Source organism: Episyrphus balteatus, chromosome 1 (genome assembly GCF_945859705.1).
Source record: "Episyrphus balteatus chromosome 1, idEpiBalt1.1, whole genome shotgun sequence".
Lineage (NCBI taxonomy): Eukaryota > Metazoa > Arthropoda > Insecta > Diptera > Syrphidae > Episyrphus > Episyrphus balteatus.
In genome coordinates, this window is record NC_079134.1 from 165,805,487 (window position 1) to 165,819,962 (window position 14,476).

Here is a 14,476-nt window from a genome sequence, read left to right on the forward strand (position 1 = left end):
GGAAGTTTTGATTTTTAAAGTTTTGTCTTTAGGTACATTCAGTAAATATATGTATTTTATAAATGAAAATGTCGACGGTTAAACTTCATACCCTCCTAAGTCATTTTTGACTTATTTTTGGAAATCGAAAAAAACCTCTTAAAACAATTTAAAAAAAATGAAAGAAATAAAAAATTGTTTTTCTTTTTAAACTCAAATCAACTAATTTTTTATTTTTTTCATTTAAAAAAAATTGTTTTAAGAGGTTTCTTTCGATTTCTAAAAAAAACGACTTACGAGGTTATGAAGTTTAACCGTCGCATGTATTGAGTTAAATATGTATATGAATATAATAAATGTTTATAAGAATATAATGTATTTTACATATAGTTTATATAACTTTCTTAAGTTTTATTATAATAAACAGCGGCGGTAGCATCAAAATGAGAATACAATCCTTCGGAATCAAATTGACGAGGTTTTTTTGATTCATCTTGAATAAACTGATAAAGTGAATAAATAACCACATAAAGATAGCAACATAAAGCTGTAAATAAAAACAAAAAGCGTTTGTCAAAAATTTTTAAAAATAAGTAAGAAAAACTAAAAATAATTTAAACTTACCTACTATAGACAAGAGCAATACTGATTTGATTATAACTAAACTTCCTTGACCATTTATTAATAAGTACAGACCAAGTAGAATACACAATGATGTAATAGGAATCAAAATTACTAATGCAATTCCTCTAATACTTAACCAAGGTATAAGCATTTTATGTGAATTCTGTAAATAAAATAATTATACAAAATTTGGTAGTATTTAAAAAAAGTAAAAATACAAACTTTTTTAATTCCTTGAACCAATAAGATGGATGATATCAAATCAATTACACATAGAACGAACATTACACAGAGGATAACATGGACAGCTTTAATTGATATAAAAAAAAATTAGAATATATGTACAAAAATTATGTTCTTGTTTTAAGACCCAATTTATTCTCTCTCCATTATATTTAAAGTCTCTATTAAAAATTAGAATTTTGTCAAATTGCATTAAAATTTCAAAATTTCCCATTTTAAAGGGGGACTTTAAATTTAATGGAGGGTGAATAAAGTGGGTCTAAATTTACTTACTGGTCTTTCTTTCTTGTATTGCATGGTAGGTCTCAATTGAGTCAAAGTAATCATCGAAAAAAGCAATTCCTAAGAGTGTCTCAATTGATTCATATATTCCACCAAGAATTCCCAAATAGCCAATGACATATCCAGCAGTTGGAAGGTCCAAGCAGCATACCCGTTTTATAATAGCCATATTGCGATTGAAACCCTTTTGTTTCTTTCACTTCTCCAATTTTTATTGTCGCCTGTAATGAAAGTTTGTTTTGTTTTAATTGTTACTCGCTGTTGAATAATTATAATATGACTAGGTTCAATGAAAATAAAAACAAAAGTGAAAAGAAAAATTAATAAAATCTTCCAAATTCGTAGAAAATTTGGCCTTATCATTTTTTGAGGTTAATTTAAAGATAACCCGAAATCAGACAGAAATTCATTGTTACTTGTTTTATATAGTAAAAAAAAATTAAGTAAGAGGCTAGAAACCAAGACCACTTACGGAAACAGAATTATAGAGATTTTATTTTGTTAGTAAACAAATTGAAAAAAAAATGAAATATATTGCTGCAGAAAATGGCCAAACCTTAAAAACTCGTTTGGACTTTTAGGATATTGCTCCCAAAATTGTCCACAAATTAAAAAGCTGTTTCATATATATTACACAGAGGTTATTAAACTGATTGACTGAATACCCATATACCTACTTAATTTAGCCACTTGTTGCAATCGAAAGGCTACGTAAATCTGTGTCTGTATGTCATCAGCTTTTTTAAGAAGTAAAGCCGACAACTTTCAACCCTTTTTTAGTTTCTGTATAGGGCAAGTAAGTATTGGTTTAAAAAAAAATTCGAGATTTTAATGAAAACTACCATAATGATTATGAAGATGGAGAGGTCAAAAAAAGTGGTTTTCGGAATTAATTTTTTGGACCAAAAATAACGGTCGAAAAATTAAAATATTAGTTTTTAGACAAGATCTTTCTGTTTATGAAAAAAAGTTTTTTTTTTCAAAAATCGTTATTAACGTTTTTTTATAAATCTGATTTTCCCGCAAACGATTTGCCTAATTTCAACGAAAGCACTTATAAAGTTTTTATATACCTAAATCAAAAATAAAATTTTGAAAAAAATAAATTTTTCGGATATAAATTGAAATTTTTTTTTTGAAAAATCGATTTTTCGATAACTGGACATTGATCAATTTTATTTTAAATCTTTTTTTTTTTTTCAAAAAAATAGTTATGTATGTTTAATAAATTATTTTGAATTTTTTTTTTCTTAAAAGCATCTGTATAAAATAAATTAAATCAATTTCATTTAAATATTTGAAAAAAAAAAAACACTTGAAGAACGAATTCTGTTTTTTTTTTAATTTTTTTTATTTTCAAAAAGTCTTAAAAATTTTAGGAATTCGAATTCCAAGAGCACTTACGTACACCGAAAAAAAAAAACAATATCGATTTAACATTTTTTAAATACCAGGCAAAAATGCTCTATAAAATGTGTTTTATGATGTTTAAAATGTTAAAACAATATTTTTATTACCAGGATGATATTTAAATGTCACATTTTGGAAATTTTTTTTGATATTTTATTTTCATTTTTTCATATCAATTTCTCATTCCAAATTATTGAAAAATATTAAAAAATATTAAATAAAAAAATTCTTAATGTGTACTAATTTAAAGGCGCTTTTTGTTTTTTTTGTCGAAGTAAAATGTATATATGATTTAATGAGAAAATTTGATCAGCAATAAGATTTTACTTCACATAGTTTGGGAGAAAATAACAAAACAATTATATCACCTATAATAGAAAAAATAATATCACCACAATTTTGTAAAGAATATCTACTTTCAGTAATGTTTTGAAAAAAGAAAGAAAATACTTAAAATAATAAAAAAGAAAAAGAAAGAAATAGGTAAAATCTAGTCAACATTGATATTTTAATTGTCAAAGTGAAATTTTCACTATCCTACTTAAATTAAAAAATGTCAAAATGATATGATAAAATATCAAAATTGATATTTTAATTGTTGGACGACTTTTGTCACTCAAAACTGTTAATTTGATAGCTGTTATTATCAAATTTTTTTTTCGGTGTACGATCCAGTAATTCATTTTATTTTTTAATGGCCGTGTTTTATTAGTAACTCAGTACTTAGCGCAGTAAAATTTTACACGTGAAACAACAACAAAAGATTGCTAAGGATAAACAAAAGTTTTTTATATGTTGGTTTATAGAGACATTTTTTTTCTAAACTTATACATTTTTGATCCTTCAACAATTAAGATTATTAATAAATAAATAAAAGTAACCAATTGTTGTTGTTTACAGCATAAAATGTTTACTCAGTAATATACTGAGTACCATTAAAACACGGCTAATATCTCACAAAAAGTGAAGGTTTTCACTCATACAAACTTTTTGAGTTATTGCAATTTTATTGAAAACGGATCCAATGATTTCTATTCAAATTGCGTTTTTAGGTTTGCTCTAAAAATTCGGATAGTGGAAATATAAATATGGCGTTGCCGTTTTTTGAGAAAACGGACATTTGGCTATCTCGTTAAAGAATGGACCGATTTTTATCAAACCATACGCACATATAATTATTTCTTATCATTTAAAAGGACAGTGTGCATCCAAATTTTCAAAAAAAAAATTTTGTTCATAATTTCTTTATATAATTTTTTTTTTCGTATTTCTAACCAAATCGTTAAAATTTTTTGTTTTTTTACTTTTTATTATAAGAGCAAGTGTACGTGAACGTGCGACACCCAGTTGTGAATTTTTTGTTTTATATCCCAACATTCAACTTAAAAATTACACAATATCGGAAATATTTGCAGACGATAGGATATTTTTAATTTATTTATGTAGACACTAAACCAAAAAAGTGGCAGGTAAAGCATACGAAATAAATTAATGTTGGATAGTTTTAGTTAATTTTCTTAAAGTTCCTTTCAACCATTAAAGGATAATAAAAAGGAATTACTCATCCACAACCCAACGTCAAAACAAAAATACTTTTTTCCGGCTAAATGTTTTATCAATTGCAATCAAAATATAAACAAACAAATACTATTGATTTGAACTCACAAGTTGTAAAAAAACAATACGTCAATTAAGTACTGATGTCACCGTGTCGCCGCCGATAGATTTGTCTTTATTTTGATTTTGAAGACTTTTTTATTTTAGCTCCTATTACGAATTATCCGAGCGACCGGTGCTATAGGGGCACTTTACTCAATGAAAAGCTTTGTCGAACTGAATCCAAAATTATCTGTACAACGAAGTTCACTCGGTGTGAACAAAACTTTGAAGTTCTTTTCTTTTGATGAAAAAAAAATTCAATGCATTCAATAACAAAACATATATAAATAGGCCACTGTTAGATGCACACACCCTTTAAAAAGACTTTGTATTGGTTTAAAGGACATCAAAATGAAAATGGATTCTGTTTATTGGCTAACATAAAAAAAAATGTTCTCTTACAATGCAATGCAACATTTAAGTAAAAAATTCTAGTTCCTTAGATTTATTTTTTTTTTTTTTTGAGAAAGTTAATGTTTGAATTTTAAACCGACTTTAGTTACCTACCATTTAAAATATAGCTATTTCACTTCCAATAAACGTGATTGTATTATGTATAAGTTATCTGTCAATTATTTTGGCTCAGCTGATAGAAATAAAGTTAGGGTAAGCTACAAAAAAAAAAGATTAGGATTAGTGAAAATTCCAAACAAATTTTACTCATTTTCTATAAATCCTTTTAGGCCCAATTTATTCACTCTCCATTATTTTTAAAGGCTCCATTAAAAATTATAAAACTGTCAAATCGCATACAAATTTTAAAATTTCCCTTTTTTAATGGCGACTTTAAATTTAATGGAGTGTGAATAAATTGGACCTTAGTCATTTTTATTTAAAGTTTCGAATAACCAAAAAAATTATTTTTATCAAACTTTAAGAAAGTTCATACTAAGATATTCGGACAGGACAATTGAATTTTCGGAAATTATTGATTTCGGTAAACAAATATTTGCTTAGATTTCAATTGTTTATTAATTAAAAAATGTCAACAGAATATAATTCTTCCAACGTTTAAACTGTCACGTCTCAGTAGCTGCGTTCCTTTGGAAATATTTATCTACTTTTTAGTACTTAAAGCTGCTTTGAACTACTTTTTCAGTATAGCAAAGTAGATCAAAGTAGTTTTAAGTACTAAAAAGTAGATAAATATTTCCAAAGGAACGCAGCTAATTATGTATATGGTTAGACAACATGAAAGAGAACAAAAAATTCAGTTCTTTTGGGTGCTATTTTTGTACTATTTATAGGAATGTTAAAGCCATTATTTATTTTTCGTAAAGCATTTTGTATGCCTAAGTCCTCCTTTTTTTTTTTTACAAATTTTTGTGTTTGATGTCTGGTGTAGGGTTTAATTTTAAAAGAAAAAAAAAAAAAATGATATCCTAGCCTGGATCCCACGACATTTTTTATTTTTTAATGTTTGCGTTATGAATACTTGGCGACAACCTTCTTTAAAAAAGATTTTATTTTTTTTTAAGGCTTTATGAAAAATTTTGTTTGTACCTACTTAACTTAAAAAAAGTGTTTTTTTTGTTTGTTTTGTTTATTTCTTCGTACGGGCTATAGTCTCGCAAAAAAAAAAATGAAGCCTTAAAGTTTTTAAATAAAATGTACTACTGGTGTGCAAACACTTGTTCTTATGGTAAATGTTGCTTTGTTGGAAGCGTTTCCAAAAATATTCAAATGTTTTCAAAAAAAAAAAAAAAAAAAATGGAAGTATATTGTAGGTATCAACTTATAGAAACAAAAACTTATAAAGACAAAAATTTTATGTTAAAATTCCAAAACATTTCAAATTAAGAGTATGCCGAGTTATAATCTAGCTAAAGATACATTTAAAAACCTTTAAAATAAAAGTCTTAGCTGGTTTTTGAGCCTTTAAAGTCCATGGACTTATGTCGTTTCTGAAATAAATTAATTTTTGTTGGTAAGACTTTTGTTTTTACCTACATATAGCTTTCGAACCCTGGTTCTGATTTTAATGAGTAAAAAAGCAGTAGATAGAGTAAATCTTTACGTTTTTATTGATAAATTTTTAAGCTTGCTCTTCATGATGGTTAGGTTCGGTTAGAATTTAATAGATATAGATAGAGTAATTCCTTACCTTTTTATAGGGCGTGTCAAGATTGGTGCCAAAATAATTTAAAACTGGTAAAAAGTAATGTATTTAACAGTCAAAAAATGCACTTTGAACCCTTTCCTTTCAGTTTTCGTATATTGGGGGATGTGACATACTTAATTTTTTTCCGGAAGATGAATAACTATACATAAATGAGAAATTAACAAAAAAACAATTTTTTTGGGAAAAATGGACTTATATTGTTTCTGAAATAAACAATTAATATTTCTTCGTACGGGCTATGGTTTCGCAAAAAATGAAGTCTTAAAGATTTTAATTTTTAAATAAAATGTAGCACTGGTGTGCAAACACTTGTTCTTATAGTAAATGTTGTTTTGTTGGAAGCGTTTTCAAAAATATTCAAAATTTTTCCAAAAAAAAAAATGGAAGTATGTTGTAGGTATCCTTTAAAAACAAAAACTTATATAGACAAAAATAAAAATTTTTTTTTTTAAATTCAAAAATTAGAAATCAAGGAAACCGTTTATAGGCAAGCACTGTTCTCAGTTCCTAAAATATTTTTTTTTAACAATAGTAGGTAGGACATATTTTTTGGTTAGAGCCATTTTTGAAGAAATCAACTTTTTCCATTATGGCAAGTACATACTATACATATGTATATTATTTTTCTCAAAAAAAACTCTCAACAACCAAATTTGAAACAATCGTATCAGCGGTTTGGGCTGTGTTTTGAGATAAAAACAAACAGACATGGCTAATTTTGGAACCATTTATTATCTCGAATTGGATTTTTTATGAGAGTCACGAACTTGTCTAGTTTACATGTGTAGGTGTAGGTATATCGCAAGTAAAAATTGGCTAAGGCTCATGCATAAATTGAAAAATGAGTTTTTTGTAAAATATTTTAAGTTTTACAGAAAGGTGGACATCATTCATCGCTCTAGAATAAAAGCCAAAAGACCTCTTTTTGCCGACCATCCTTAAAGTCTTACAGTGCAGGGTAGAGTTCGAAAAATCAAACTATATTTTTTAGGGGCATTTCTGACACCTTTGGCAGAAACTAAGCTTTAGTAAAAAAAAGCTTAAAAAAATAAAAAATTCGATGATTTTTACAGTGTAAGAGGCTCTTCAAAGTTCAGCATTCAAAGATCAAAGTGATTTAGTGATTTAGATTAGAATGATCTCTCGTTAAGTTAAACCTTTTCGATGCTAAATTTTTACTAAGCGATTTCTTTCGTATCTACTGATTCGTATAATTTTCATATAAATGAAGGTTAGATCTAAAATTTCCAACTTTAAATAAAATACTTTTATTTTGCTTCAATCACAAAATTTTAATCTAATTTGTCAAGTCTCGGAATGTTCTCTAAATAATGACTTTTTTTTTATCAATTTTAGCTTAAAATATTACATATGTATTTGTGTGTACATTATTTTCCTTACATAATTCGACAAAAAAAATTTTTTTGAGGAATTAAATTATTAATTATAATAATAATTTAATTGTAATTAAAATTTTATTTATTTATAACATAACTATTTTCATTAACTTGTAAGCAGAATAGTTTTTTTTTTCATTTTACTTATTTGTACATAGAAAAATAAACCATGTTCATATTGGCATTCCAATTGCAATTCTCCTCTGTGTTGGAAAAAAACGCCACACCCACGTAGTTTTTAAGACTTTTAGTATTCTTGAAGTTCATAAAGTTTTGAAATTTCTTTCTGCAGCCTTATTTTGGTCCATGAAATTTTTGTAAAGTTTTCTTGGCAAATAACAAAATTTAACCAATTTTTCTTCAAGTCGAGATAGTTGTTGTAATTTGTAATCATTTTTGGAACAGATCGTGCTCTTTATTGTCTGAATCCTATCTCCTTGATATATTTTCGCAAATTCATCAATTTCATTACTTTTTCCACAAAAAAATGGAAACTCGTTTATTGTCTTCTATTTCACATATGTACCTACATACTTTAACATTTTAAATTGAAAAGGAGCATAAGTTTCATTTAACAAATGTTTCACTTTAGTACAAGTAAAATAAAAAAAAATTGTTACAATCATGAAACTTGGCAAAAAGTTTGCTTTTAGGATGAGAACCAAGGACAAAAAAAGTCTATAAAAAAAAGTTGGGTGGAAGGGTGTTTTTTCGCGGAAAAGAAAATATACTGAAAAAAATTGTTAGTCGAACATCATCATATGACACATGTTTTCAAATTATTTTTTGATGCTGAATCTAATGGCATAAAAATAAAGTCAATACGATTGCTCTAAGAAATGTTATTGCCGATTAAAAATAAGGGTGATTGTTTTTTGACTTCAATAAGTAAAATATAACCGAAACCCATGTGAAAAACATGCTACACTGATAAAATTCGGGATGAAGGTTTTAGATAAAACAGGGACAAAGAATTCATAATATTCTTAAAATTATTTTTGGTGAAAGGGTGTTTTTCTGATGGGTTAATTTGTGTGTCAGGAAGGTATCATAACAGCTGACTTAAATTTTATTAATTTTTAAAACTTGGTGTAAATGTTTTGGTTGGTATAAGAATTAAGAATTTAAAAAGTGTACAAAATTATCTTGAGTAAAAGGGTGGTTTTTTTTTTTAAGAAATGATGAAATTCGAAATTAGTACCACAAAAACTAGGAAAAAATTGTTACACCAATGCAAATTGGTAAAAATGTTTCATTTATAACAGAAACCAAGAACCTGAACAGTCTATACAAATATTTTAGGTTAAATTGTGTTTTTTTGGGAAATAGGGAAATATCCGCGATAAGTCCGATAAAATCAATGGTATAAATGGTACCCTAAAAGGGTGGTTTTTTCGAAGATGCAGTCAAATCTGTAATTGGTCCAAAAAGCCAATGATTCATTTTATTTTTGGTTTTGATGACAAATTAAACGTTTATACTTAAGTTCTTATACATTTTACACGAATCATTGGCTTTTTTGGACCAATTACAGATTTGACTGCATCTTCGAAAAAACCACCCTTTCACCTAATTTTTTTTTATAAAAACTTTTTATTCTTGCTTTCTATCTCCTTATTCTTCTTCCACCCAACTTGTTTTTTTAGACTTTTTTTGTCCTTGGTTCTTTAACCCAAAAGCAAACTTTTTGCCAAGTTTCATGAGTGTAACATTTTTTTTTTTATTTCTTGATTTTATGTACTATTTTACCTGTACTACTTCGTTGAAAGAAGAATCCATTTTCCTTTTTAGTCGCAGTGATTAGCTTTGGTAACTTTCGGCACTTTCATATTATTTTTGCACAAACATATATTTTATGTTGGAAATTTGTTTAATGATATTTAAATTATTATAAAATAAATCGACATTGGTTTTTTTATACATGGAATCTTTGTTGACTCGAAGATTTAACAACAGTATTATTATTAGGATGTGGGTATAGTGTAACATCAGCTTCAGTAGGTGCTTCGTTTTCCTTATGAATATTGCAATGTAATGTTAAAATTCCAATCCACGTATAAATACTTAGACCTATATTAAAATTTTTTAATTATAACAATCAAACAAAATTTTGACATTTTCAAAAACTTACTTATTAAAAATATAAAGCCAAAAGCGGCAAATAGAAAAGTATTATCAAAAAAGGACATAAACCCTAGGGCTAGGAACAAAAGAAATATGGCACAAAGGACTGAATATAAAATGAAAAAGACCATTATAATCAGCCATGGTAAAAGTAGTAGGTCATATTTCTTTAAATTGAAAGAAAATAAATTCTATTACTTTTTTTTTTTAAATTAAATTAAATTTGTTTGTCAACCTTGATGGTTCCAATTATAAGAAAAAGACCCGAAACTAAAAGTATTATATAAATAGCAATTTGCCATTTAAAATTGTATTCAGTTGAAGAGAAAACTGAAAAAAAAAAAATTGATTATTAGTTTTTAACTACTCTGAAGATGTCAATACGTACATATGAACCACGTTAATTTAATTCGTCGTTTTTCGAAGTTTTCCAAATTATATATTAGATCACTGAGATTATAACAACTCAATAAAACTGTAATAAAACCGACAACCAAACCGGCTGTTGGTAGGCTGATTATCCAAAACATAGTTTTCATTTTGACGAGTTTTTTTTTGGCACACTAGATCTGAAAATAAAATGCAAATAAACACATTTTTAAAAGTGTTTTATATTTATTTGTTAAGTTTAAAAATTTAAACTCGTCGTCTATTTTTCCTAACCCAGATAGTTAATTTTTAGAAAATTAAAATAATAAAAACAATAAAACTAAAAAAATAGTACGTATACGCCACAGTGTCCCATAACATTTCATTTCATCATGAACAAATTCATTCACTTTCCTTAAATATGATGTTCATAGATAAGGACGAAGTAGTTATATGATGCACATTGCGCTTTCAAACCATAACCTGCACCTTCGAGGACATCATTGTTTATTTTTTCATTCATTCATTTTTGTTATTTTAAATTAATTTCTTGTATTAAATTGTGTATTATATTTGTTTTTACTTTTTATTTATTTTTATTTTAAAATCATGTCTGATTGACAATATTGCAAGACAGCGAGACGTGTGTGTCACAAAAATAAAACAACAGACGATATTTAACAAGAAAAAAAACTTTGTTCTTTCCACACACTTTCTTCTTTTTGATGTCAAAAATAAACAATTTTCCAAAAGAAACAAATCGTGAAATTACACTTCTACCCGTTATTCATAATTGTACAAAATGCAAATGATTTTCATATTTGTTTTTTTAAATTAACATAAGAAAAAGAAAACTTGCGAAGTTAGGTAATTATTTTCGAAAAAAGACAGGAACGAGTGTCCAATATTTATGTTAACCTTTTGCTTTTCTACATAAAACCATCGAAGTTACATAAGTAAAAAAATGAAAAATATAAATGATGACCTATATATAAATTTTATTATATTTATTATAATTTTTGAACTCAGTTTTAACTTTAATGTAATTCCATTTTGCAGTTAGTACCTAACATCTTTCTTTCTCACTTTAAAAATATATATTAAAAGAATTAAGGTATTTTCTGGAGCAGCTGAATTGAAACACAATTGGTTTGATTTTTGTTAATTCTGAAACGTACACAATTTGTGGTGACTTCGCGAAAAAAAATCAAATGTAAAGTCACGTCAAAATCAGAGCTCGGAAATAAAAAAAATCATGTGTGCAATTCACACGTGGTAGAAGTGAAACCTTAAAAAATCATAACTTTTTTGTCTTTTATCACCTTTAAATCCATTTTTGTTATGACAACTTATAATGAATTTTAAATCATCTGAAAGCTTATGTTTCAGTTCAAAATATTTATATGGCTTGTCTATACAACATCATACAACATCTACAAAAGGAGCTAGAATTTTGTGAACCCAATCTGTTTTCATCAAAAAAGCAAAAAAATCAATCTTTTTTCTCTTCTAACACCATTAAATCCATTTTTTTTAAATGACACCAATAAAAAATCTGAAAGCTTATTATTTCACCTTTTATAAGACGCTTCAATCGTATTCCTACGATGCGATGCCTGCAAAAAAAGTAAGAATTTTTAAAGTTAACCATGTCGAAATTTCAAACTTAGATTACGGTACTTTCTACAATGGTGGCTGGTCATCGCGATGCCGATGCATCGGCAACAGATCTCCACAAGTGTTTTGAGGTATTTTTTATTGTCTGAATCCTATCTCCTTGATATATTTTCGCGAAATTCATCGATTGCATTTTTTTTTTCTACAAAAAATAGGAACTCGTTTATTATTGTCTTCTTATTTACATACTTTAACATTTTAAAATTGTTGAAAGAAGAATCCATTTTCCTTTTTAGTCGCAGTGGTTAGCTTTGGTCTTTTCATTTTTTTTTTTTTTGAATTTCGGCACTTTTATGTTATTTTTGCACAAAAATATATTTTATTTTGTAAATTTGTTTAATGATATTTAAATTATTATAAAATAAATCGATATTAATTATGCCATTGGATTTTTTATACATTGAATTTTTGTTGACTCGAAGATTTAACAACAGTATTATTATTAGGATGTGAGTATAAAGGAACATCAGCTTCAGTAGGTGTTTGGTTTTCTTTATGAATATTGCAATGTAATGTTAAAATTCCAATCCACGTATAAATACTTAGACCTATATTAAAATGCATTAATTTAACAATCAAATAATTTATATAAAATGTTGACATTTGAAAAAAACTTACTTGTTAAAAAAGTATAGCCAAAAGCGGAAAATAGAAAAATATTCTGAAAAAAGGAGATAAATGTAAAGGCTAGGAGGAAAAGAACTAAAGTACAAAGGACTGCATATAAAATTAAAAAGACCATTATAATCAGCCAGGGTAAAAGTAGTTGGTGTAATTTCTATAAATTGAAAGAAAATAAATTCTATTACTTTTTTAAAATTAAATTGAATATGTCTGTCAACCTTGATGGTTCCAATAATAAGAAAAATGCCCGAAATTAAAAGCATAGAATAAATAGCAATTTCCCACTTAATATTGTCTTCAGTTACAGAAAAAACTTAAACAAAAAAAAAATGTATTATTAGCTTTTCACTACTCTGAAGATGTCAATACTTACACATGAACCAAATAAATTTTGATCGTTCTTTATCGAAGTTAATCAATTCATCAATAAGTTCACTGAGATTATAACAACTTATTAAAACAGTTATAAAACCGACAACCAAACCGGCTGTTGGTAGGTTGATTATCCAAAACATAGTTTTCATTGTGAAGAGTTTTTTTTTTTGGCACACTTGATCTGAAAATAAAATGCACATAAAGACATTTTGTGATGTACCTTGGATTTTATAGCTGAGGTATGCTCGTCGGGTCCAGGGTCAACCAAGGGAGGTACTGAACCTTGACATATTAAAAGATCATTTATTATTTTTAATCCTTTATTTATTCATAAAACTTAATAATAAACACTATTTTATTTTTACGGCGGTAACTCTGGTGTTTTGCTGAATGCGGCAACTCTGGTCTCTGCTCTTGGCGGTCCTTCTTCCCTGGTTTCGCGTGTAACGCAATGCTGGGTTCTAACCAGTTTTCAACAGAGTGACCTCTGGTTGTTCAACGGTTTCTAACCGGTTCTTCAACGACTCTTAATCGGTTTAGCTGTAAGGTTTCCCTTAGCTTTTCAACGGTTGTAAACCGGTTGCTCACAGAGTTTAATCTGGATTTCAACGATTTTTAATCGGCTTAGCTTTAAGTTTTCCCTTAGCTTTTCAACGGTTGTAAACCGGTTGCTCACAGAGTTTCCTCTGGATTTCAACGATTTTTAATCGGTTTAGCTTTAAGGTTTCCCTTAGCTTTTCAACGGTTGTGAACCGGTTGCTCACAGAGTTTCCTCTGGATTTCAACGACTGTTAATCGGTTTAGCTATAAGGTTTCCCTTAGCTTTTCAACGGTTTTTAACCGGTTGTTCACAGAGTTTCCTCTGGATTTCAACGACTGTAAATCGGTTTATCTACGGTATGGTACCGGCTATACATAAACTTTAGATCCCTTACCGCTGGTGGGGGGAAATCTTCGGTATCCGTATGGTATTGAGGCTTTAAGTTAAACACTCTCAACCTGCTTTTTGCTGGCCCTTAGGTGCCTTCTTATCAATATATCTGGCACAAAGTGGGTGTGAATTATAAGCACACAAACGATAAAATATCATATGAATTCCATTTTGATATAGTCTTATATGTTAATATTTACCGTACCAACTTTATATAAAATATAAACTGTTATGTAAATTTATAACATGTTTTATATATATATAGGGCACCCTGTATTGCACATAATGTTTCTATTTTATCAGGTGCTCATAGAATATGTGTATTTCGTGTGTTATGGTACACGGCGGGGTTACGGGTAGCGGGCTACGCATATTTGGCTTTAGTATAAACTCTTGACCACAGGCTTATCGTGCTTTTGTGTTTTTCACCACACATGATAATTTCATATTTTTACCTTTTCTTCTTTGTGCGGTATTCGTTCTGCCATCAGTGCGTGATGTACCAGTTTACCACACGAAGAACATTAGATTTTTGTAGTTTCTCTTTTTGTGTCTTCTTCGTGTTTTAAATTCACCACTGCACATTGAACGATTGCGTGGGTGTTATCATAATTTGCTATCAGTGATGTGGATGGATATGCTTGGCTAGGTACATGGGAG

At 27.7% G+C, this 14,476-nt stretch overlaps 2 protein-coding genes across 8 annotated transcripts in view; one reads left to right on the forward strand and one right to left on the reverse strand.

Moving 5' to 3' along the window:
• LOC129921111 (pre-mRNA splicing regulator USH1G) overlaps window positions 1-14,476 on the forward strand; it is a 522,815-nt gene that overhangs the window by 402,660 nt on the left and 105,679 nt on the right. The gene's annotated exons all lie outside the window — the stretch shown is intronic.
• Window positions 828-13,048, reverse strand: LOC129921127 (uncharacterized). Of its 4 annotated transcripts, none has more exons than XR_008773458.1 (6): window positions 12,884-13,048; window positions 12,729-12,823; window positions 12,505-12,664; window positions 9,466-9,786; window positions 1,120-1,349; window positions 828-911 (listed from the first exon to the last, which is right to left on the reverse strand). XR_008773458.1 is itself a non-coding variant. In XM_056002815.1 (4 exons), exons 1-4 carry the CDS (start codon window positions 13,032-13,034, stop codon window positions 12,280-12,282), a joined length of 561 nt encoding a protein of 186 aa, XP_055858790.1. In that variant the 5' UTR covers window positions 13,035-13,048; the 3' UTR covers window positions 12,276-12,279. The 4 variants fall into 4 exon arrangements, 1 of the variants encoding a protein (XP_055858790.1); XR_008773460.1 differs by lacking the exons at window positions 12,505-12,664; window positions 12,729-12,823; window positions 12,884-13,048 and adding exons at window positions 9,848-10,007; window positions 10,076-10,170; window positions 10,229-10,421; XM_056002815.1 differs by lacking the exons at window positions 828-911; window positions 1,120-1,349; window positions 9,466-9,786 and adding an exon at window positions 12,276-12,434.